Here is a 26049-nt window from a genome sequence, read left to right as displayed (position 1 = left end):
TCTGAAATGTTTCCCAGCCATGCAATAAGCAATTTCTTTCTGCCATTGATTTTGGCTCCAAATCAGGATTTAGAAAGACAAGACAGCAAACAGTGCGTGGTACTTGGCACCGGCAACTTTCAAAGTAGTTATGGATGTCAGCTTCTTAAAAAGAATAGTAACAGAAGGGGAAGTGATATAGATTTCCCCCTGGGTAGTATGGAAGGTTTGGCAGTCAGTGATGAAAGCTTTTCACCTTTCCTTTTTCTAACCACCTTGGGAATACAGGGTGCTTTTTTTTGAGTGTATGCCCCACATCGTGCCTGTCTAAAGAACTGGGTTTTTGGGAAGGCAGAGATGGAAGGATGCCTTTAAAACCACCTCTGATGGTCTTTGAGTCACATAAAGATACATTTTGCCTCAGAAACAATTATTCTTTTTCCAAGTTTGTTCTGTGTATAAACCTTAAATACTAAAATCCTTCAGGTTTCTACAAAAGGAACTTTCTGAATAACTGAATGAGACCTGGACAGTGATTGTATTGAATAGGATAGGACTTAACAGACTCATAGAAAGGTTTGGGTTGGAAGGGACCTTCAAAGGTCAGTCTGACCCCCCTTTGATGAGCAAGGCCATCTTGAACTAGACCAGGTGTGTGTGAATGTGGGATTAAGACTCTGGGCAACCTAAACTCTGGGATCCAGATTTCTACCTCTCTGTAGAATGAGCTCCCTTCTTTGTTTTAAATACACCTCTAAAAGGGACTGTACATTGCAGGAGGAGAGGACCTAGGAGGCTGTAGGAGTGGAAATCTTACAAGCAGCACATCAGGCATTACTTACTCCTGCACTGTCTCTATAACTAGAATGCTTTGACAATTTAGTGTAGACTATTCAAATGACTTGCTGTTTTCCTGTTTATAATGGGGTATTATAAAATCCATACCCCGTTCATTCAAGTGAACACGCTCTTGAGCTTCAAAGCTCAGTTGTTGTCTGAATTGCCTCAGTCTGGCAGAAAACTCGTTCAGTGTAGTTTTATAGGCTGTGCTTATTGAATAAGGAGGCTGAATGGTGGGCAATCATTCCTTTGCAATCAGAGATATTAAGAAGGATAAGTTCTATCAATTTCCCCCCCTGGCAAAGAGGTGCATCCCTGCCTTTGTGGAATAGGATTGAGAGAAAAATGCATGCTGAGTCACGTACCTCAAGAATGAGAAGGAGGACGTACAAAAGATGTCAAAGTCAGCCATTTCATCTCTGTGTTCAGAGTGACAGGCATCACTGAATATCCCAACACCACCCAACATCACCCAGCACAATGAGGTATGCTACGGCGGCGGGTGGGTGGGAAGGAGCAGGCTGCTCTGTTGGGTTAGTCTGCGGCTGCCTAATGCCAACAGCTTTTTCTTACGGAATATCTGACTCAGCAGCTGAAACATGGTAAAATATTTTGCAAAACTTTCATTTAGTGAAAACCATCGTTCAGATTTTAACCAGATGGTTCTGCAGTCTTTTTGTGGCACTGTAAAATTCAGGCCCCCAGTTAAAAATTGTGGACTTAACGAAAATCATGTGCAGTCATAGGTGCCAAAGCACAGGAGCAACTACAAAGTGAATTTTCCTTGTAATCTTCACTGGATTCATGGAGTAGCATACAGTGAACTTTGCTGAGCTCTTAATGTGTTTCCTTCTGCATATGTTGTGGGTCATAAATAAGGGTGAGGTTCACATGAATACTTGCTGTGCAGAGACACAAAGTTCTGGTCCTGGCACACTCACATTGAGGAATGACTTAGATACCTCATAGAAGCCTTCCAGTATCTGAAGGGGGCTTATAGGGATGCTGGGGGTGGACTCTTCATTAGGGACTGTAGTAGTAGGACAAGGGGTAATAATGGGTTAAAACTTAAACAGGGGAAGTTTAGATTGGATATAAGGAGGAAATTCTTTCCTGTTAGGGTGGTGAGGCACTGGAATGGGTTGTCCAGGGAGGTTGTGAATGCTTCATCCCTGGCAGTGTTCAAGGCCAGGTTGGACGAGGCCTTGGGTAATATGGTTTAGAGCGAGGTGTCCCTGCCCATGGCAGGGGGGTTAGAACTTGATGATGTTAAGGTCCTTTCCAACCCTAATTATTCTATGATTCTATATTTTGGTATTTGGTTCATAAAATCTGCTTAGCAGCTGGGCCTGGAAGAACAAAGAAAGATTGTGGTGCAGCAGGATGCTGTGCAAGTGGCTTGGGTCTGTGCTATAAAGCATACAGCCTAGACCCTGAGCTCTGGTCCAGCTCTGAGGAAACCAGCTTTGTTTTATTCATCACTCTCAACTCTGCAAGTGAACACCCTCTGTCTGCTCATAGTCAAAGTCTGTTTACAACACCCTGAATGCTCAGGGACTGCTGCACTGCCCTCACTGCTTGTGCCTCCAGAAACATTTCCTATTGTGAGGAAGGTCTGTCTGAAATACTGTAGAGTCACAGAATCCCAGAATCCCAGACTGGTTTGTGTTGGAAGGGACCTCAAAGCTCCTCCAGCTCCAACCCCTGCCATGGGCAGGGACCCCTTCCACTGGAGCAGCTTGCTCCAAGCCCCTGTGTCCAACCTGGCCTTGAGCACTGCCAGGGATGGGGCAGCCACAGCTTCTCTGGGCACCCTGTGCCAGCGCCTCAGCACCCTCACAGGGAAGAGCTTCTGCCTAAGAGCTCAGCTCAGTCTCCCCTCGGGCAGGTTCAAGCCATTTCCCTTGGCCTGTCCCTACAGGCCCCTGTTTGTTTTAAATGTTATATGTTATTAACATTTGTTTCAATTGTTCAGAGCTGCTGTGTCAACTCTTTATGACGGCATCAGTTAAAGGACATGGGTTTGGCCCAACCATTATATTTTTACCTACAAATTTTTGCTCTAGTTAATTTAACCCAAAAGGAACTATGGGAATTAAAACATCATGCAGTGTTTTCTGGTTGCCTGATGTCATTGCTTAAGAGCTCAACTGCAGAGTTAGAAGAAGGACTGAAACTGGCTTAAAAACCAGTTTGGTATCCTGGGCTTTGTAATTGGTATATAGTAAGGAAAAGGTAAGGATGGAAAATTATGCCTTTAAATGTTCTATTCAGAGTAAGGGAATGGCTGATCCTGTATTATTTGTGGATGTCAGTTTTTGTCCCTAGCTGGAAATATTGCTGGCAACTGCAGCACCGTGTCCGTGTCGAACACAGACTCGATGCAGCTGGCAGGAAACTGAGATTTCCATTTGGTGAGAAATTCAGACAGTGAAAAGACAAAATAAGAAGAAGTGTTGCCTGGAATGAGCCGGGCAGCCTGGAAGGAAGCCAGCGCTCAAAACTCAACAGGCTTTCCTTTGAATTCCTTCAGACCTGACATGCTCAGGGAGCTTTCAAACAGGCATTTTCTGACAAGTCCCCTATTCCTCCAAGCTTTGCCTCTCCCTTACCCACCCAAGCTCTTCAGATCCTTCCCAGCCAGCTGTAGCTGTAGGCTCTTTTATATTCTGCACAGAACTGGGGACCCTTCCTCAAGTTCTAGATCCATATATACATTTCCAATTCCGGCACATGGCTACACATCTCATCTAGATGGATATATGCATATTTATTCCTGTAAGAATTACTGTAGTCAGCCAATTCTGGCTGATAAAACCTTCACATAAAACATACCCTTATGTGATAAACAAAAACAAAGACTGCTCTCTTTCTGCTAATGAATCACATCCTGGAATCTCCTGCTTCTCTTTTGCTCAGAACATGTCCTTGTCTTACGGTCTTCTGGAGCAGCCTTACCCTGTTGTACGGTGTTGCAGGTTGGAAGATTTGCATTTTCCTTGCCCTTGCAGAGCTGGTTCACCACCTTACACTGCTGCAGGAGCACAGTAATACACGGCTCTGGTCACAGTTTGGGTTAGCCTGGATGGAGTCACGCTCAGTGTGCTACAAGCCAGATATGCAAACTTCTGACTTCCAGGCATGCTTTGGGAGCATAAGCCTAAACACATTTGTAGATGAAGAACAACATTTAGGTATATGGACTGCTGCCCTCAGCCTGCCTCCAGAGCATGGACGTTTCCAGTCCATGCACCTTTGCTGCCTGTACGCTGCTGGGTACCAACCTGTGACTGAGATGAGATGTCTTGAGGACATGGACTGAGATGGTTGTGCACAGATTTAATACTAAGAGTTAATAAATGGATGCCAGAGATCTAAAGAACAACATCTGTCTTTTAAAATAGCTTTCCTGGTGTCCCAGAGGTGTGCTGGTTCCCATGCTGCAGTTCCTACACAGTATTCACTTACATATGACAAGTACTGGTGCCATTTACAATAACATAAATGAAGATATATAACGATAACCCACCAATACCAACAACAGCTCCCTTGGAGCAGAGACATGCCATACAGTGATGAGCATGCACAGGGACATGGAAGAGCCTTGGGCTCATCGCTCGGCATCAGAAACCCTTGGGCAGGAGAGAGTCAACTCTGAGCAGCACCAGTGAGTAAACTGAGCTCCTCTGCCCACCTTCCACATCCTCTACCCTTTTCATAGACTACAGAAATTATTTCAGATGATGTCCCTGCACTGCCTCCCTGGCATTTCTCAGAGCACTTCTTTGTTAGAACACGAAATTCCAGCAAACTGAGCTATGTGTTGTACCCTGAAATACCCAGGCGTTCCCAATTCCATGTGAAACCCAGGGTTTTGTTGGTTAAACAAATTGGTGAGGGTTGGAGAAGCTTCTCCTTTTAAGTGGGCTTCTCATATTTGTGGAAACAGTCATTACTATTGAAATCCCCCATGACAGAAGGCATGTAGGCAATATAGCATCCGAAAAAATAGCCTTGCATTTTGCATACTGGTCTAGACAGTAGGAATTAATGGGCTAAAAATTACCTGTTTCTAATCCTATTTTTCAGCTGATTGAAAGTAGCTCTTTTGATATTAACTGGTACATCTATTGTGCAAGCAGTGAATAATATGATTTACTGTGTTCAAACAGTCTTTTGAAATGATGCAGCCTTTCAACACTGCAGAATGTCACTGAGCACACCCTGTGAGGCGTTTGAAACATGCATGTTACTTAAACAGAAACATTTATCTAATTCCACAGAGTTTACTTTGAGGCTGCAGCTTCCACAGGATGATTTAGAGACATAAAGTTCACCTGTTTGTAACAGCAGAGGGATGTAATACTTTACTTTAAAGCAGTTATTTCTCATAGTGCAGCCAGTTTATAGTTCTAAGCGTTCCAGATTGAGTACCTGCATTGCTCCACTATGTGATCCTACAGTAACGTATCACACACTGGATAAACTGTGAAGATACATAACAATGGGTGAACATATACATCATGTTTTTCTGGCAAGGGGAACTATGGAATTTCACATCTGCCTGGAGTTCTGAAGTGCGACAGGAATGTCCATGATACATTATGAACATAAAGCTCTAATTAATAAATAAGGTTAATATATTAATCTTTTTCTTTCTTTGGAAACTATTTACCTGTTTGATGCCATCCTACTCAGAGCAAGTCTTGGTAACCTTACATATCTGCTTTCCTATCTGTTAACAGGGACAAAAGAACCTGTGGTTGTGTTTTCCTGGGTGTTGGAGGGTGATTCAAACATCAGATGAAGGAGTTGATAGGTAGGTAGGTAGGTAGGTAGGTAGGTAGGTAGGTAGGTAGGTAGATAGCTAGCTAGCTAGATAGATGGAGGACAGGCTAGAGACCTTGCCTTTCTTCTAGGTGGGGTTATCTGGGAGGCATTGAAGTGACTACTGAAAGTCTAAAGATCTTTAAACAGACATCTGTTTCTAATAGGATTGAGAAGCAATCCCTTCAATGATCCAGGATCTGTTATCCCAGATCTTGATCATCTTTTCATACTTGCTTAGTTTTTAGGAAGAAATTCCACAAACTGGTAAAGAAAGAATGAAAAGAGTTTGGGTGTTGGCTGATGAAGACGAATGGGTTTTTCTCAGGTCTGGTCATCTTGTACCTCACGGTTCATCTCTACTCCAGTATTTGCTGTACTAATGTATCTCCTGCCCACATGCAAAACCTCTAGCTCAAGGTACATGATTCTTCCATCACAGAAAGACAGAATTAAGGGCAAATTAATGCCCTAAAGTCTGAGATTCAGAGTCCAACCTGTAGATTTTCCTTACACAAATCATTTATTGATTAAAATGGGAGCTGCAGTGGCATACAAAGAGAAAAAATGGGGGGAGAGGGAAGAAAGGGCGGGCATGTTTCCTATGAAACAAATACAGCCTGCTTGCAATTCAGGATTATATAGTATTCTTGGCATATTAAACACATTAGATATGCAGTAAGGCAGATGAGGGAGAAGCAACTGAAGTTCAAGGAGTTGTCCAACCTGCCCAGAGTGTTCTTTTAAATATATGCTTTTGTTCCTGAGAAAATGGAACAAGTCCTAGCTCCAATCCTCAAATTTTACAAGAGTGCTTTATAACACGTGAAACCATTATTAGGTAAAGAAGATTCTTCAGTTATTCTCTCTGACCTGTCACTGTCACTTGTTTAGTTGGCATTATGAATTCAGCATCATCTTCAAAGGCTTTTCAAGACACCACCTGTGAACTAATTATGCTAAAGATGAGAGATCTGAACATACCCACAGCCCCTGGCAATGGATGACAGAGACCAACCGTGGCCACAGGTTTGCAACTTTTCCAGCTAATTCTCCATGCTTTAGGCAATGTAGCTTCAAATGGAGGAAGTCAAATCCCAAATGTAAATGGGGCTCCAGCAGAGCAATGCATAACTACAACACTACAGTTCTCAAACAGAATGTTAGGTTTGCTTTAGTTATAAATGTGTTAAATAGTTTGTCTCCTGTTGTTTGGAACTGTAAGGATTATTTCTAAATCAAAGTGGGTTTTATAGGTAGTCACTGAAAGACATTTTGGGGATGTTGTCACCTGCCTTATGAGCATCAGAGAATGACACAAATTTCTGTGCTGGAATTTTACATGTGCATCTTATAAATAATTTTTCACAATAGAAGGATAAAGGAATTGATTAATTATACTGAAGATGAGAAGAAAAATCAGTGAGATGAAAGGTCTTCTGCATGTATCCATTTCAATGCTGACAGAGTCTGAACACTGTGAGAGGAGTTGGAAGCTCACCATCAGTGAGTACTGCACCTGCTTAGATGGCAGTTACTAATATTATTCTTTGGATAACTTGAGCTTAAGCAACACTGGAAAATAGCTGGCTGTTAAGAAAAGTGACCTTTAGGAGTCAGAGACAGCAGTAACTCCAGGTTTAAGCATCTCACGATGTCAGTGACATTTTCGTTTCACATTACTCCTTCCATACTCCTCCTTCCTTTAAGCAACCTGGTCTAGTGGCAGATGTCCCTACCTGTGGCAGCAGATTGGAACTGGGTGAGCTTTAAGGCCCCTTCCAACCCAAACCAGTCTGGGGCTCTATTGTAGATACAAAAATACATATGCATATACTTGCATAAACTAATAACAATGAAAAGTGTTCAAAGATGTGTTGAGAATAAGACAGTTACTGTGTATTCAGAGTTGGACTAAAATCTCAACAGGTGACTTCAAGATCTTCAGGATGATCTCTTGAGGTCCCTTCCAACCCTTGGGATTCTGTGATTCTGTGATTACTACAGATCCTTCACTTTCTACAAAAAGTAAGTAACTTCCCAGTTTGGGCTTTAAGAAAGATCCTGGAAAACTCTTCCCATCACTATTCTATGATTCTGATTCTATGATAATATTGAGCATCCCATCAGTCATTTACCTTGGTTTATAGGAGACCCATGGCCTGCAATTCTCCCTCATCTATCTTCAGTTAAACGTTCACTCAGTTTGGGTTTATTTCATAGAAAAGTTAGGGTTGGAAAGGACCTTAACATCATCAAGTTCCAACCCCCCTGCCATGGGCAGGGACACCTCGCTCTAAACCATATTACCCAAGGCCTTGTCCAACCTAGCCTTGAACACTGCCAGGGACGGAGCATTCACAACCTCCCTGGGCAACCCATTCCAGTGCCTCACCACCCTCACAGTAAAGAATTTCTTCCTTATATCCAATCTAAGCTTCCCCTGTTTCGGTTTTAACCCGTTACCCCTTGCCCTGTCACTACAGTCCCTAATGAAGAGTCCCTCCCCAGCATCCCTATAGGCCCCCTTCAGATACTGGAAGGCTGCTCTGAGCTCTCTACGCAGCCTTCTCTTCTCCAGGCTGAACAGCCACAACTTTCTCAGCCTATCTCCATACAGGAGGTGCTCCAGTCCCTGATCATCCTTGTGGCCTCCTCTGGACTTGTTCCAACAGTTCCATGTCCTTTTTATGCTGAGGACACCAGAACTGCACACAATGCTCCAGGTGAGGTCTCACGAGAGCAGAGCAGAGGGGCAGGATCACCTCCTTTGACCCTTTTCATAACCTTTAGCTCGCTATTGGAACACTGGAGAAGGATCTGCCTCCTTCCAGCAGGGAAACCTTCTCCAGGATAAACATCCACCAAAGTTGCCATGAGGTGAATTTGGAAGTGACAATAGTAATTAACCAATAACATACAAAGCCTAGATTAAGTAAGGAGGAGGCTGATGCTCTGTATTCTGAGTTTTCTGCCTCAACCTCCTTCCCCAACCTACTGCCTTCTCTGCTGCAGCACCTGAGGGACTTAGTTTCTGACCTGTTGGATTCCCTTTAATAGCCTTTGAAGCTGCATAACTTCATAGCAACAGTGATGGTATCGTCTAGTGATTTACCCGCCTATCCATTCTGAGAGCTTTTCTTTAAACAAAACCCCCTTCATGTTGTCTTTCAGGGAACAGATGCAGTTTTTCAACTGCAAACTGACGTCAGAGTCCTTTCCTCTGTCATTCCAAGTTGGATTCAGTTTGCATGTATTGCAACTTTAGCTTCTTCTAAACATTTCCTCTGTTGTGTCCCATATTCTCAATTTTATGCTAGAAAAAGACCTCTGTTCTCAGAATTAAAGCAGGATCACTATAAAAGGGTGCTAAGCATTTCCATCCTGCTCCCAGAAATACATGTAATTTTACTTGTTTACCATAAACCTCTGCAGACAGCAAGAATTCAATATTACTTGATAATATCACTTGAGTATCAGGTTTTTGAAGTGAGAAAACACTGTGCTTCTCTGTTTTAGTGCTTACCTATGGAGAATAAACCCCCAAATGTTACTAGAGTCTATTCCAGCTGTAACCATCCAGCATAAACCATCATTACCTGAGCAGAGCTTGGAACAATATCAAGCTAAAGGGACTTTTCAACCAATTACAAACCCCAGCATTAAATGACACGTAGACCAAGGTTCTCCTATCACTCTGTTGCACCACTGCTATAATATCCACAACTGTCTTTGTTTTCCTGGCTTCTGTGAGATACAAAAATAATTTCTCAGCTTATTTTCAACTGCTTCATAGCCCAAAGCAACTGTGAAAAATCACAAGGATAGGGACTTCTGTGACAAACACTATCAGCTTCTTGCAGGTTAAGGAAGTCCATCCCTGCCCTCCTGCTCCTGTGGCTGCTGTGTTTCGTGATGAACGCCGGTCATGCATAAATTGCTCAGTTGTTCTTTGTGAAGGGCTTTGTGCTGCAGACATAGCAGAGCCTCTGCACGTAGGAGAGACAGTGCTCTGGAGAGCTCACTGCTCAGAAGAAGGCAGAAGGCAGCGCCCGTGCGTCCTCAGAGGACACCGGAGACTGCCCTTCCTCAGCCCTTTAATTAAAAGCACTGAAGATTTATACACTTGTCTCTCTGCTCCTCTCAGGTGGGTGGAGCAGCCTGCTGCCTCGCTTTCCTTCCGTAGCTCTGGTTAATCTGTGTTTTTAAACAGGGAGTAGGTTACTACTTCCTAACAGCTTTACCTTAATTCAGAAAGAAAAGTCCGCTTCATGTATAGGGTATGCCAGGGGAAAATTCTCCGTGAGTTTGTCTCCCAGATGATCCCCATAATGCTTTCCAAACTCCTACTGGGGATGACCCTAGCATCATCTATTGTACCATGTTGTGCACATAGAAATAGTATCAGCCTGTTGGGTCTAATGCTGCAACTGCATCCCAGGGAAGGGCTTTAAAGTAGAGCAATGGAAGCTAGAGCGTGGTACATTAGACTCATGACTTCCCCTTTGGGAAATTGTTGGGGATATTCACAGGATCATAGAATAGTTTGGGTTGGAAGGGACCTTCGAAGGTCGTCTACTCCAGCCCTCTTGCAATGAGCAGGGACATACAGGATGAACTGAAGGAATCCTTTAACACCTCTGGGCAGGGTAGCCCCTGTTTGATAGCCTGTGCCAGGCTGGCAAGCTCCACTGAAGTGTCCTTTAGGAAGCAGCAATGGGAAACCCTGAGAAAATAGGAAGTCAGCACCAATGCCAGGACCTCTTACCACCTGCCAAGCCAAGGGCAGGCTTTCCAGCTCTCCAGGAACTCCTTCTGGCACCCTAAAATGAGAACCACCTCATGGTGAAGTCTTAGATCCATCCTATGAGTCATTCGTCGATGAGACATCAGGAAGCCTGTAAGCCTCAAACCAACGTTCATGTTCACAGCAACACCAGAGCAAAGTCAGGGTATCACAAAGAACAAACAGCAGTGACACCACGCGGCTGCATTGCCCTGCGTACATCACCCTGGGGCAGAGGCTGGATGGAGGAAAACAGGGATGTGGGGAGGGGTTTTCTGAAAGGGGAAACTTGAGAAGAGGATAAGATATGGAGCCTGGAGGGAAAGACAAACCAATGGATGCACAAAGACAGAAGGAAACAGTCCAGCACCACCACAACAAAGCTGCTCGTAATCAATTCCGGTTATTGATATGGCAATGCATCGGTATGAGTCCCTGAGAAGAAGTACCCAGACATACTTCGTGAATGTATGTGGATACTGACCTGGGCTCGAGACAGGACTAGAGGTAGTAGGCTCAATAATTTCTACAAAAAGGGAAAAGGAAAAAAAAAAAAGAACATTTGGGAGTTAATCACACATGGAAGACAAGTACAGAATGAGACAGCAAACAGTCATGCAACAGACACGACACATTCATCACGAGACCAGGCTGGCCATTGCAGGCCGGTGACAAACATGCACCAGCCTCCTGTGCCCCTGAGCTGCACATTAGCATCTGTCTTTTCCCAGCTGTGTTACTCATCTTCACCATATACAACTCGTGTCATCATATACAACTCTCGTGTCACCATATATAACTCATGTGTCAGCATACACAACACCGGGACCATCCCACTCCATATATACACAGATTATTGTTGCCACCTTCGCAAAGCAACCATTGGAGCTTTCAAGATCAGAACCATTTTGCCTGGGAATAACAAAGCCTGGCTGGAAGAAGGGCATTTTGCCCGCCTTACTGAAAGTAATTTCCTCTGATGAGTAAAAGTTAGGGTAATAACTTTGAAAAAAGTAATAGTTTTGTGCTTTTGTGAACTTTCAAAATTGCATATCTTTTTAATTATTGAACCTTTCCCGAAGAAAACATTTCTCAAACCCATCAAACCCATTTTGAAGATGTTTACTTCACCTGGGGCAACCAATACAAATGACAGAAAGAGTTAAGAGCACAATCCTCCAGCATCCAGCCTAATGAAACAATCACCTGTGGCTTTTCATTATAATTTTACTTTAAAATTCATTATTCTCTGCCTTCTTATTAGCTCTGAATAGTGCTATGCAAAATGAAATACCAGTCCCAATCAATCTCGCACAGGAGCCAGCACCATCTCAATATAGCCATTCAATACCCTTAATAAAAAAGGTTTAACAAAATTACCAAGCTCAAAAGATCATTGACCACATCTTGACTATAACAAGGAACTAATGAAAAACCATGTGGGCGAGCTGACAACAATGGATGTACGGGTAATAGCTGAACACATTCTCCTCTCTCGTCCAGTTCTACAATTACTGCTCAGGTTAATGTGATGCAGAAATTATGCTAAGTGAAAGAACAGACAAATATTTTGCCAAACAGAAAGTTATGAAGTTTCTTCACCAACTTACTGATACAAAGAACTCCGATAATAGAGATGAATGCTTCCAATCGAAAAAATATTTACTTGACATCTTGACAAACACACCCTTGGTGCTGATAAATTCAAACCACATCACTTAAAATACAACGGAATTGGAATTGTATTACTCCAACATTTCTGAAGTTTAAAACCCATGAAGGCTGGTGACATCTTGAGCAGTCCAGAACACAAAAAAGGGTTTAAAGTCTAGTATGAAGGTTTCCTGCCCCTGTATAGGGGTCATTTATGTATGTGGCAGTGGAGAGAGCATCCCAGATTTGTACTCCCTGCCACAGTGCTTGGGTGATGGGGTGAAGGGCAGCAAGAGCCGACTGCTTCCAGCAAGCCTGACACAAAGTCAGTGAAGGACATAAATGATGGTAGGGGATTCTTCTGGGTGTTGTGTTGTGCTTCAGACAAAGGTTTCTACTTAACTGGATACGGCGCAAATGGGTTTTAGAATCATAGAATCCCAGCCTGGTTTGGGTTGAAGGAACCTCAAAGCTCCTCCGGCTCCAAGCCCTGCCACCCCTTCCACTGGAGCAGCTTGCTCCAAACCCCTGTGTCCAACCTGGCCTTGAGCACTGCCAGGGATGGGGCAGCCACAGCTTCTCTGGGCACCCTGTGCCAGCGCCTCAGCACCCTCACAGGGAAGAGCTTCTGCCTAAGAGCCCATCTCAGTCTCAGATTAAAGCCATTCCCCCTGTCTTGTCCCTGCTTGCTCTTACAAAAAGTATTTTCCCAGAATATTTAACAGATACAAAGCAAAATTACAGAAAGCTACAGAAATAATTGCCCAGGGAAGACTGGTGAAATAAACTGATTTCAGCAATGTCTGACTTTTAGTAAACATGGACTTTGCTACATTGCCCTGGGTTGGGAAAGTGTGCAACAGCCATAGCAATGTATTTGTGGGTTTTGATTCCATCTGCTTAAGACCCCAAATCTGCTTTCTTAGGAGACAGGCACATTGAAGGTCCTGGCTGATGTCCCATTGCATGGGGGACCTGGAAGAGCCTGCCAGGGCAGAGCTGAGCTGCTGGGGATGGCCCTGGCTGAGGAGTGCTGCTCATGCCTAAAGTAAGGAGAAAGAGGAAGGCAACACACCAGAATGTTCCTGGCTGTCTACACCCATGATGTTCGCTATGAAATGATTGTACTCCCGCATAAAGCAATGCAGGTTTTAGAAGGAGAAAAAGCAATTGCGTTAAGAGGCTCAGAAAAAAACTAAAGAATTATCCAGAATTCCTCAATTTTGTGTTTTAATGACTGTTTTATAAGGATTTGATTTCGCAGTCTTTAATTTTGTCTGAATCTTTATGTTCTGAGAAATTACATCCTGCGTCTCATGTCTAATTAGCAGCTCTGCTTCAAGTGCATTGTACAGCGATGACAAAAGTTATGTTTCGGGCTACCCTACTACAGGCTCTTTTCCTTCTGAATTTAGGAGTCAATCTGTCTTGTTGCTATGGCTTCCTGTAAGGGAGAAGGTTCCTCTTGCTGCAGAATAACAACATTCTTTACAACAATGAAGTAAATTAACATACTCTATGAGTACAATAATTCATTAAAACGCAAAATACCATACCCAAACCAACAGGGGTTTTACTAGGATCATGCCTCTTTTGGGAACATTGGATTTAGACTTAATTGAAGGTGCTTAAGATAGCATAAAATCACAACCTCATAGCACCACTGAGGCTGGGAGTGAAGGTGGTAATATCGTGCATAATTCTTGCAAAAATGTCAGTTTTGAAATCCATTATTAGGTGAAGGAATTGGAGAGGTGGATATATTCCTGATTTCAAGTTCTAAACCTCTTTGCAAATCTTTATTCATGAAACTGTTCAGGTCTGTGGAGAGAAAACAAAACCAGCTGCTTTTCCTATAAGCACACTAGGCTGGTTCATCAAAATTAAAATACATGAATGACTTAGTGGCACTGGGAGGCAGAGGTGTGTAGGGAACAGTGGTTGTATCCTAGTATCTGCACTTCATTTTGCTGGGACCCCAATCCCTCAAGATCAGGACTGCTCAGATTTTCAAGGGTGGAAAAACCTGTGATAGTATAATGGGAAATGGTGGCATTCTGTGTCATTGCTGTGACTTCAGTGGAGAACTCTCCTTCAGCAGAATCTTTAAGATCTGTTTCATAAAGCAGAGGAAAATCAATGTGTCCACACTACTGCACTGGTGATGTCCAGATTGCTGCGTCAGGACCCTTGTTGTTATCATAGAATGGTTTGTGTTGGAAAGGACCTGACGATCATCCAGTTCCAACCCCTTCACACTAAACTGTGTCAACCAAGGCTCTGTCCAACCTGGCCTTGAACACTGCAAGCAGTAACACTCCTCTGGTGTAGTGGGTGTGAGCCAAAAGCATCTCATTATTTTAAAGCAGAACTTTAATTCAAGCTGGGATCAAAAAATACAAACAGGACCATGCTGGGCACAGGGGCAGTGACATAGCATCACTGGCTGCTAAACATACATGGGAAACTGGTAATTTCTGTCAAGGTCTAATGCTTAAAACCACTGACCAAGGTAGTCCTTATACCCCACTGACCACATGGTGAATGCCTGGGGGTGCTGCCAGAGATGTCATCACAGAAAGCAGAACTTCACAGCGATGGTTTGGGATGAATCTGGAATGAGAATCATAGGATGGCTAGGGGTGGAAGGGACCTTAAAGACCATCTAGTTCCAACCCCATCCTGATGTTTTAGAGGTGCTGCCAGGCACTTGAAATGTGCAGAAGTCATGGAGCTAGCTTTAGGAGAAGGGCTGGTACACTGAAGGACCAGTGGCAGCTGCCCTCTGGGGTCAAAGCTGAATCCCTAACTCAGGCAGCTTTAAGAAGAAAATAGGGGAACGTTGGGAGAAGCTCAAGCTCGATCTCTGCAACTGTACATAGGAGGAGAAAGAAAACAAAGTGATCATAGATGGGACAGCAAATAAAGATGGATTAAGTGCGTGGAAGAAGCAGTAGTGCCGCGGTGAACAGCAGTCAGCTAAGTGATGCTGGCAGGAGGGGTGTACAAATCACAGCCTGACACTGAACATGGCCAGGGAGGAATAACACAACTGCCTGTAAGCAATGCAAAAAGCTCTGGATGGAGTTGACTGCGACCAAAAGCAGTAGTGCAGGGTGGCAGCTGTGGCTGAAGACATGGTGGAACAGGAAAGGGAGCACTCCAAGAGACTGCTGCATCCTACACTGGTGATGGAATGGAGTAAAGAGAAGAAAGAGAAGATAACATGGGTAAAACACACTGTGTGGCTTCACATTACTTTGAGAAAGGTAGAGAAAAGTGTTCTTGGGGTAACACAAAGGAAATCTATTTATCTGGAAAGTCAGATTTCAATTGAGAAAACCAGAGAGATTTTAAGCAGGAAAATACTACAGGTCCTGGCATAACAGCCTGACTTGGTGGAGGTGAAGGAGGGGAAATGGGGGATAAGTTGATGACAGATGCTGTGAGGGCTGGAGCAGCTCTGCTCTGGAGCCAGGCTGAGAGAGCTGGGCTGGGGCAGCCTGGAGAAGAGAAGGCTCCTGAAGGGGAGACCTGAGAGAAGCTCCAGTGCCTAAAGGGGCTGCAGGAAAGCTGGAGAGGGGCTTGGGACAGGGGCCTGTAGGGACAGGCCAAGGGGAATGGCTTGAACCTGCCCGAGGGGAGACTGAGCTGAGCTCTTAGGCAGAAGCTCTTCCCTGTGAGGGTGCTGAGGCGCTGGCACAGGGTGCCCAGAGAAGCTGTGGCTGCCCCATCCCTGGCAGTGTTCAAGGCCAGGTTGGACACAGGGGCTTGGAGCAAGCTGCTCCAGTGGAAGGGGCCCTGCCTGTGGCAGGGGTTGGAGCTGGAGGAGATTTAAGGTCCCTTCCAACACAAACCAGTTGGGATCCCAGGGTGTGTAGGTATCTGTACCACACTGTCAAGGGAAGAGGAAAAAATCTAACGTTTTTCTAAAACCAGCTTTGATCGGTGGTGGTGAGCGTGCGCTGGAGCCAACTGCTGGAAATAACCTGGCATTAGAGATCAGCCATTGACTGAGTTTAAGTAAAGAGCACGGTTAAACCCCACAGACTCGTAACTGCTGCTCTGATCCTCAAAAGAAACCTTTGGAGAATATAAGCTATTAAAGACAGCTGGGACAAGGAGGTGCAGTCAAGGACATTTAACATTGCCTTTACCAGAAGAAAAGAGATAGTATCTAGAAAGTCCTTTCTAATCGCAGGTAGAAAAAAGCTTGCAGAGAAAACCTGTTAACAGAATGGGAAACCACCCCATGAAAGGCTACACAACACAAGGAGGAAACTTACACAGAACAAAAGGGATTAGTTAACCAGAAGCAACAGCTGGGAAACCTAGCTGGCCTGGGATGAAGTGGGAGCTGCCCAGATGCACCCAGATGTACAGCACCTTGGGAAGGAAACCATGGAAACCTGCTGCAAAACACCCCATAGATATCTAAGGAAAATGAAAGCAGCCCTGCTCACAAAGATAGGGTAGAGAAATTAAGCATGGACCTAGAAATATATTTATAATATATTCAGTAAAAGCTTAAAAGATGGCATTCTGGATAACAAAACGGGAATGGAAATTGCCAGACCAAAGTCAAAGGAAAATTCAATCAACTCAGGATACTCAGGTCAGAGGGATTTAAATGCATTTGCACATGAAATTAGCAAACCAACAGTAAATTCAGGGGAAGAGGAGGACAGCAGGTACAGCGGGACTGAGAATGAAAGGTGTGTTTGAGGAGGGTAAGCACACAGAGCTACAGCTTCATGGCGTTCAAGGCTTTAGAAAAATATGAGCTGGAAGCATTATTAAAGGATACAGGCAGGTAAAAATAAGCGAGTAAATTAAAGCTGGCTATTACTTTACTGGAGCCCAATTACTTGTAATTATTTGCCTAGAAAATTTCCTAGTATATGATTAAGGAGCCAAGTAATTCATCAGCCCCAGTTTGCATGAACTAATGGGTATAAACCGAGCGCGAATGCATTCAGAAATCCAAAGTGGGTCTGCAGCCTTTATAGTCTGGCTGTCCTCCTCGGAGCTTGTACAAAGGAAAACCAACTCCTTAGAGGAGGAAACTCGATTAGTTTATGGAAGGGATTACACGATGGAGCAGCCTGCAGTATAAGGGGATTAGATTCACTGACCCAGGCATCCTCCCAATCCCAGCCTCTTAACAGCACAAAACAACCTTTTTCCCCCGCAAGAGAATATTAAAAACCCAGACAAAGTGAACAACACGTTGGTTCAGCCTTTTGCCTGCAGAAACCCAGCCTGTAAGCCTCTGACTCTCAGATAAAACCATACAAACCCCATCTCCCAAACCCACCAAGAGCAGACACACACATGCCCCAGGTATATGTATCAGATACTTTTTCTGTCTTTCCACTTAAAAAGGTGCAGACATGATAGTGATGGATGCATTGTTGCTGCTGATACTGGATTACTTCAGTGCTAACATGAGTTATGTCCAGTCCCTCACTCTAAGGAAGCCACGTTTCCTTATCCACTACTCCAGTCTTGACTTCATCATCCATTTGGGATGGAGTAAGGTGACTCACACCCACAGCTCAGTGTCTTTACATGGAAATATAACTATTATGGTGCCTCTCACAGAAGAGTTTGATCACTGTTCTCCAGAATACACTTTCTATTATGGGATTTACTACTTCAGTGACACAATTTCAATATTAAGCTGCACTCTGTGAGAGTTCAGACATGTAACAGAGCTCAAACCGGTGCGTGATGCTTCCTGTTACAACACATTTCAGTCTTACAGAGAGGTCTGCTGATGGAGGAAGCAGAAAACCCACCAAAATGCCAACCTGTGCTTGCCCGTGCTGCCAGCTTTCCCCCAGTGCAAGTCTGAGGGGAGATTTATCAAAATAGAAAGTTGGTAAAACCCAAACTTGCTGACAGTGCTCAAGGAAGACGTGGGAATGAAACCTCTGTGGTACTGCAAGATGATTTATTATGTGCACAGCACAGCCTGGGCAGTGGGCGAGGGTCTCTGACACAGCCCCTCAGAGCCAGAGCTCACATCCTGACAGGACGTTAGTCCAGATTTATTGCATCCAAGAAGGAGAAGGTAATGTGAAAAAACAGCTTGAGAAATGCGGAAAGCCGTGGGACCACAGACGTTCGCCTTCATTCTCCTCTCTCTTTTTGCCATGCCTCGTCCTGGCACAAGCACAATGAGAGAAGAGTGCTCATTATTTAGCCTCATTCCCCTTTCTTCCCCTGCGCACCCACGCCAGCTCTCTGTGTGTTACCTGAAACAATAGACAGGACTTGTGACAGCTTTCCTGTCACTGGTACCTTGCCAACCCCCTCAGTCTTCATCTGCTGCTTCTCCCTCTGCAGTGTATCAAGGCAATGTACTAATTTTTCTAATAACAGATTTGAAATGACAAGACACGTCAAGCAACTGGACTCAGACCTTGACATTCTTAGTCTGCTGAGATGGGTTTTCTGCTGTAAAAATGAGCTTCTTCAGTGTAACAGAAAATAAAGTGTCTGTGGATCTGATTTCTGAAGCACAGCTCGGCTCTAAATCAGAATCCCAGCCTGGTTTGTGTTGGAAGGGACCTTAGAGCACCTCCAGCTCCAACCCCTGCCACGGGCAGGGACCCCTTCCACTGGAGCAGCTTGCTCCAAGCCCCTGTGTCCAACCTGGCCTTGAACACTGCCAGGGATGGGGATTAAATATTTCCATTAATTTCATATTAACAATATTTAAAATATAATATATATATATTCCCCAGTGTATGAAGACTGTGAGGATATCCTCTGCAGATCAGAGTCTTCAAAAACCACACATCACAGAATGCAGACTTCATCATCACAGGAGCAACCCAGCACAGTTCCATATCAAGGCAAAGAGCAGACAGTGGCTTTCCAGCCCTATTCCCACTCACCAGCATCCTGCCCTGATGCAGGCTGGTGCCTCTCCCCACACTCCTCAGCTCCACGTGTGGGGGCATGTTTCTGCTGATGCTGGAGCCAGCCACCAACGCTTGTCTGTCATTCACAGGGGATGTTAGTGCCCCTAAAGACCATTTCAATCCATCAGGATAGGGCAGTTCTTTGGCAATACAAAAAAGACAATGCTCTTTCCAGTTCTCTGGAGACCCTCCCCAGCAGGAGCTCAGCACCAGCACTGGGACCATTAGAGAATTCAAAGTAACAAACCCATTTTGTTATTACAAAGAGAGCTGCTTTTGTCACTCTGCATCTGGCCCCAAATGGACTGTTTTGGTTGGTGCAATCGATACTGTTAAGACGATCCCAGTTCTTAAAACGAAACCTATTCCTTATTATGACTCAGATTCTGTTTTTCAGAACGAAAAGCAATGTTATATGAGTCTGAGGAGTAATTTAATTCTTTGTACCCTTCACTATTAAGGTGACAGAAAGTCCAAGCTATTTCACAGTAACAATGACAAACAGAAACTAGAACATGTTTTAATTGGGTTCTGTAGCCCTCAACTAACATCAGTTGCTGCCATTCTTCGGGTATTTCAATCCCCAGTGTGAAATGACTACTGGAACCAGCCCACGTTGCCTTTAGCTAGAGCCTGTGTTTCTTAAACTCTCATTTTGGGATACAACACACACAAGAGCACAGAAACCCATTCTCCATAGTGTTTACTTAGGGAGACTGAGAAGTCAGATATACAGTCAACAAAAGGTACACAATCTGACAAAGCCATAGCACTGGTGCATGCTCCAGTGTTTTCCTTCTAACGTTACTCTAGTTTATTCTTACATTTGCAGGTATTTACCACCACGAGGTTAAACAGTTTCCGCATTTATATTCAGTTTAAAATCCCTTGAGTTTTCTTAAGATAAATAGATATGTTTTGAAAAGGTAGGATTAAATATTTACATTTACTATCAAATGGCATTTACATATGCTGCATAAGAGAAAGCACAACTTTATGGGGTTTTACTATAGGATGGGGGTAGGTGCTTACCCACTATCAGTAATGATGTATCTACGTGAATGCAATGTCAACATCTGTGTTGAAGCACACTGTAGACAGACAAGCATGTTTACAGAGGGTAAGGAGGGCATTTTGTGACAGAAGAATACAAAAAGCTGGGCCCGTTCCAGTCCTGATTTGAGGTTAAACCATGACAGTCTGCATCAGTAGAATCACAGAATCCCAGCCTGGTTTGGGTTGGAAGGGACCTTAAAGCTCCTCCAGCTCCAACCCCTGCCATGGGCAGGGACCCCTTCCACTGGAGCAGCTTGCTCCAAGCCCCTGTGTCCAACCTGGCCTTGAGCACTGCCAGGGATGGGGCAGCCACAGCTTCTCTGGGCACCCTGTGCCAGCGCCTCAGCACCCTCACAGGGAAGAGCTTCTGCCTAAGAGCTCAGCTCAGTCTCCCCTCGGGCAGGTTCAAGCCATTCCCCTTGGCCTGGCCCTGCAGTAATTTTCCTACCTCTACAGTATTTTACTACAGTAAAATATTGAGATTTTGCTGTAATAACATTTAGATTTGCATGTATTGGAGAAATTGATAACTGGCCCAAAATACAACTGGCAATGAAACACTAACACGTTAATTAATGGAAACACCCCCCTTTCTTAACTATTTTCTTAATTAGCCAGGTTTATTCAATCTAATCTCTTCTGGGCTTTATCATCTTAGTTAAAGATTAATGATTTATTCTGAAATGGAGAGCTTTCAGCCTAGGTAAACCAGAGACTGTTTTAGTGCAACGGTAAAGGGAAAAACATTGCTGATAATAAATCTTCTGGATGGAAACTGCGAGTGGGTTGGGCAGAGACAGGACCTTGATTTATTCTGTGTCTTTCACTCCCCATTAGTATTTTGCAATTACAATTTGAGCTCTTGTACAGGTTTGAGTTATTACACTGTAAGTGCTTAGTAATGGTTTGTTTTATTTAAATGGTTTGTTCTTCTGTTACAGGATGGAATTTAACAGCTCAATGTCTCTGAGACATTATAAAGATACACCATTATCAGTTTGAAGTTGGGAGACCTGGCATGGCCAGGCAGTTTACTCACTGCCCTATGCCTATGGTACTTTGGGTTTACCTGATTTAAGTAAATACCCTAATATTTTGAGGCCTGTAGAAAGCCACATCAGTGCCACCTTTTAGTGTCACTCCTGCAAAAGAAGCCTGATGAAAAGCATTTCTGCGCAGCACCAGCCTGAGCACCACGCGCGTTCTTAGCTGGCACAGAGAAAATAATGGGATAAATTCAAATTTTACTTAAAATTCTTATGGAATCTGATTTTCTTATTAAAAAAAAAGGAAGAAAGATGCTAAAATAGCCCATTGTTTTCATCTGGAGTCCACGAAAGGTTTTTTGTTTATGTAATTTTTAAAAAGTTCCAGAATGAATCATCATGGCTTATGTAGGATCAACTGTTTTATAGTGTGAAAAAAACTGCTTTAAATTTAATTTAATGGGGGTGTGTGTGAACCACTAACAAGCAAAAATTTTTTCCACTATAACCTTTTAAATCATGTATAAAATAAAGGTCCCACATTTGATATTCTTGCCAGTAAGAGGATGCAATTTCTCTCCCCACTAGGACAAGTAGAACTGGAACCTGCAGGTCCTTTCCAACCGTAACCATTCTATAATCACAACAATTTCACATCTCTAATGTGTTGGTCTTTGCTCAAGGCTTTATCTTTCTCAGGAATGCCTGACTACTGAGGAAAGGAATATATCGGGAATCTCTGCCCTTCATATTGCAGTGTGCTCTTTGAGTATCACAAAAATATACCCACTGGTTTAAGGTCCCATCACCAGTACATAGTTGCACAAGTAATTACAAGCACTGAACTATCAAAAAATGAAGAAGTAAAGTGCAAGGAATGTCAAGGAATGAAAAGAAATGCAAATAAATGGATAATGAAACCTTTCAGATCTGGAAAATCAATTGGAATGCTGGAATCTTTACAGGTTTCAGAATGACCCTCAGCACATGGAGCCTTCTATGGTCCCGTGCAAGGTGTGGCTAAAGAAACCTCCATAAAGCAAGTCTGAGAGGCAAATATAAAACAAACCATGCAAAGGGCCACTTACCTGAGGTCAGCAAAAGGAATTTATTCATTAATTGCAAAGAAAACATGGTTATGGGTGGTTTGTTTGGAGATGAGGAAGGTTACACATGGAAAGAAGCCAAGAAAAGGCAAAGAACTCCAAACCCAGGTAGAAATATCTTGTTCTATGTGAGTCTCATGTGCACCCTGGGTGCATAGGGCTGACCACAGCCTCTGGGTGCGGGAGAGGGGCAGAGCAGCAAACACGGTACCAGAGAGCAAAAGGATGCTCTGGATTTAGAGATGCTTCCAGAAGGGGAAGAGACCAGCAGTACCCAGTCAGCAATATCTGCTCTCATCCTGAAACGCAATAGGCATCAAAACAATCTGGCCACCCCACTGCCAGGAACATGTTACTCACCCAATGTAAAGACACATCAGGATGGGTTTCTTCAAAGAAGCCCTTTCAGATGCAGGTGGTTTCTAAAGCACCCAGTTTCCAGCATAGGGAACAACCTCTGCAGTTTAGGAAACACAACAACAGCTTCCAAACCTCAGACAACACTTTTGCATTCTAAGGCGCATTAATGGGGCTCGTTTGATGTCAAACCGAATAGTTTCTCTCAGCGCTGTGTATCCAGTTACAAGACACAGCTGAGTATTATCAGAAATAAAAGATAATAAAAGGCACAAGCAACCTGCAGCCTTGTTGAGGACCTGGTTATGAAACCCTCCACAGTGTTTTTCCTATAGTGTTTCTCAAGAAGCACTATTGAAGATATGATTTATGAAATTCCCTTCCCCTGCACACTGGAAGCTTCTCAGTTCCCCAGTGAGCGGCTGCAGCCAGACCCACATCAGACTATCTACCAAAGAGGGAAAGAAGCGGTGTTGTTTTAACCATGCTAAGTTAAGGAGAGTTTTTTTGGAAGCTTCCTATTGTAACCTAACCTGTCCCTGTGCTGCTTTAGTGCCCATCTGAACTTGGTTGTGGCTTGCCTGTCAATGCATAAATGTCAGCATCAGGCACGTGTGACACATGGGATATTTACAGGACTAAAAGGAAAGTCAAGCAATCAAAAGACAATAACATAATCCCAGCCTGGTTTGGGTTGGAAGGGACCTTAAGCTCCTCCAGCTCCAACCCCTGCCACGGGCAAGGACCCCTTCCACTGGAGCAGCTTGCTCCAAGCCCCTGTGTCCAACCTGGCCTTGAGCACTGCCAGGGATGGGGCAGCCACAGCTTCTCTGGGCACCCTGTGCCAGCGCCTCAGCACCCTCACAGGGAAGAGCTTCTGCCTAAGAGCTCAGCTCAGTCTCCCCTCGGGCAGGTTCAAGCCATTCCATATAAAATAAACCACATGTCTTTTAATTAAACTGAGCGGAAGAAAAGGGATGGCTCTGCTCATGGAAGAGAAAGAACATCTCAGGAGTTGTCTGAAAGTGATCTCTAAATGCTTAATGAACCCTTCCCAGCCTGTTCTGCATCGGGTGCACAAACCAGTGTCACAGCACTCAATTCTGAAATAGGTACAGAAATGGGAAAGACGGACAACGCCGTTGTCAGGTACTGCCTGAAAACAACCTTCTGCTGATGCCAAAGGTCTGAGGTGGCTTCAGCCCAGTCACCCTTTCCCTTGGCTGTGCCACTGGGTGCTCTCTGAGCCTCAGGCAACAGAACCAGGGTGATGGAAGCAGAGAAGCCTACTGAGTTCCTGTCTCCTACCAACATTTTAATTACATCTAAATCACAAAAGTTACACAAAATTCAGTGTTTTCATTCAGTTGTTCAAATTACAGCATTAAAAAGGATAAACAGTATTTGCTCATTAGCCCTTATCTCAAATTTTTCCAGGCAAAATTGCTGTTTTAATGATTTTTACAGCTCTTGAGACCATAAGAAACTGAAGAAAAAGAGACAAAGCAGTCTGCATCCTTTTGGCTTGGTCTTTCATTCATATGTATAAATAAGCAGCTTATGAATAATGGAGGTCTAAAAATCTGTTAGCATTTTTGCTGTTCAGAAACATATGATTAGCATTGCTCTGACTCCCAATAACGATATTCTTGTTCTCAGAGGTCACTCTTTAGATCTGCACAACTGTCACTATATTTCTGGGTGTAAATAAGGCAAAATATACATTAGAGAAGCAATATGACGCACACCACAACACTATTTCCTTCCTGTGTGCATAGTGCTATGCTTGCAACTGCCAGTAACGTTAAACAAATGCTTCTGCCAGGTCTGTGGTCATAGGCAGGTTTGTTCCTTTTCTCCTACTTCTGAATACACACAACTCCCATAAAGATACCTTGGATGCAGGGGAATCTCCCAAAAGACCCCTTCCTCACTGCAACAACTTAAACCCTGCCCATCAGCAGTGGTTTCAGCCATCCCACACAGGGCTGGACTCACTGTTAAGGTAGAATCCCAGCCTGGTTTGGGTTGAAAGAGACTTTAAATCTCCTCCAGCTCCAACCCCTGCCATGGGCAGGGACCCCTTCCACTGGAGCAGCTTGCTCCAAGCCCCTGTGTCCAACCTGGCCTTGAGCACTGCCAGGGATGGGGCAGCCACAGCTTCTCTGGGCACCCTGTGCCAGCGCCTCAGCACCCTCACAGGGAAGAGCTTCTGCCTAAGAGCTCAGCTCAGTCTCCCCTCGGGCAGGTTCAAGCCATTCCCCTTGGCCTGTCCCTACAGGCCCTTGTCCCAAGCCCCTCTCCAGCTTTCCTGCAGCCCCTTTATGCACTGGAGCTGCTCTCAGGTCTCCCCTTCAGGAGCCTTCTCTTCTCCAGGCTGCCCCAGCCCAGCTCTCTCAGCCTGGCTCCAGAGCAGAGCTGCTCCAGCCCTCGCAGCATCTCCATGACCTCCTCTGGAACTGTGAAAACAGGGATTTTAAATCCTGACCTATTCAGACTTCATTGTACTCCCTGGGCCTCTCTGTGACCCTTCTGTGCTTTGGTACTGTACAGCTACTGGGATGGGAAGAGGGAGTCTCTGGCCGGAACCACCTCTCACTCCTCATTTTCTACCCATTTCAGTTTTACTTTCAGACCAGCATTCCACTGACACTGGGACTCCTGCACTCTCGGCTCCTCACCTAACCATCTCCAGTTGGACCTGGGATTCCCAGGTGAAGGAAAGCCTTCTGGGAATGGAGGCCGAGACAATTGTTACCACAGCAGTCTCATTCTCATTTATAGACATTCCTGCCTGATCTATCCATTACTAACGTGTTTAGAACAAACACCCCCATCTCTGCAATCCTCATATGTATATAACACATGCCTCGAAGGACTAGATGCTGCTCAACTGCTCTGATATTTGCTTTCACTGGCGCAGCAATTTGTGAATAAGTTATTTAATAATTACTGTGTAATTAGAGTTCTGCCGATCCCTGATGAACTGGAATCCACAGACAATGCCTATCAAATGAATCATTACAAATCTCTATAAATTACATGGTGGAATGTGCCAATGTCATGATGAAACTCATAAAATGTCTACAATTCCTGTAAAGGGAGACTTAATTGAGGCTGCAGTTATGCGTGCACATCTCTGCGCAGAGTTTAAGGAGCAGCACATTGAAAGACTGCACTTCCCAGAGAAAGAGAGAGCCACATAATGTTACAAGTCGGAGGAAACAAGAGGGACACAAAGGTGAACCATAACGTGGACTGTTCCAGTTACAAATGAGTCACGGAGAAGTACAACTGCTTTTCATTTGGTACAGAAGTGTGTTGGAAAACAGGTAGAACAGGAGATGAATACTGCCCGGCTAATCTATAGCACAAGTCGTTGCGCCAACCCTCTGAGGAAGGAAACACATTTATTGCCTGGGGAGCTATTAAAAGCTGAGATCAAGGAACAGAAGTCTGCTGCAAATAGCCTACAAGAAAATAGAATCTCCAAGCACACACATCAGCAGGCTAAAATAACAAAATGT

At 44.2% G+C, this 26049-nt stretch overlaps 1 protein-coding gene across 1 annotated transcript in view; it reads right to left on the bottom strand.

Moving 5' to 3' along the window:
- Positions 1-26049, bottom strand: part of NEGR1 (neuronal growth regulator 1) — a 105274-nt gene that overhangs the window by 20887 nt on the left and 58338 nt on the right. The window contains exon 6 of the mRNA XM_061366421.1: positions 10917-10958. Coding sequence (XP_061222405.1) covers positions 10917-10958 — 42 coding nt within the window. The remainder of the gene's footprint in view (positions 1-10916; positions 10959-26049) is intronic.

This window comes from Neopsephotus bourkii, unplaced genomic scaffold (assembly GCF_033783945.1).
Source record: "Neopsephotus bourkii isolate Nb327-2 ecotype Australia unplaced genomic scaffold, CSIRO-AGI_Nbou_v1 NB_1331, whole genome shotgun sequence".
NCBI classification, from domain to species: Eukaryota; Metazoa; Chordata; class Aves; order Psittaciformes; family Psittacidae; genus Neopsephotus; species Neopsephotus bourkii.
This window is presented reverse-complemented; position numbering and strand designations above follow the sequence as displayed.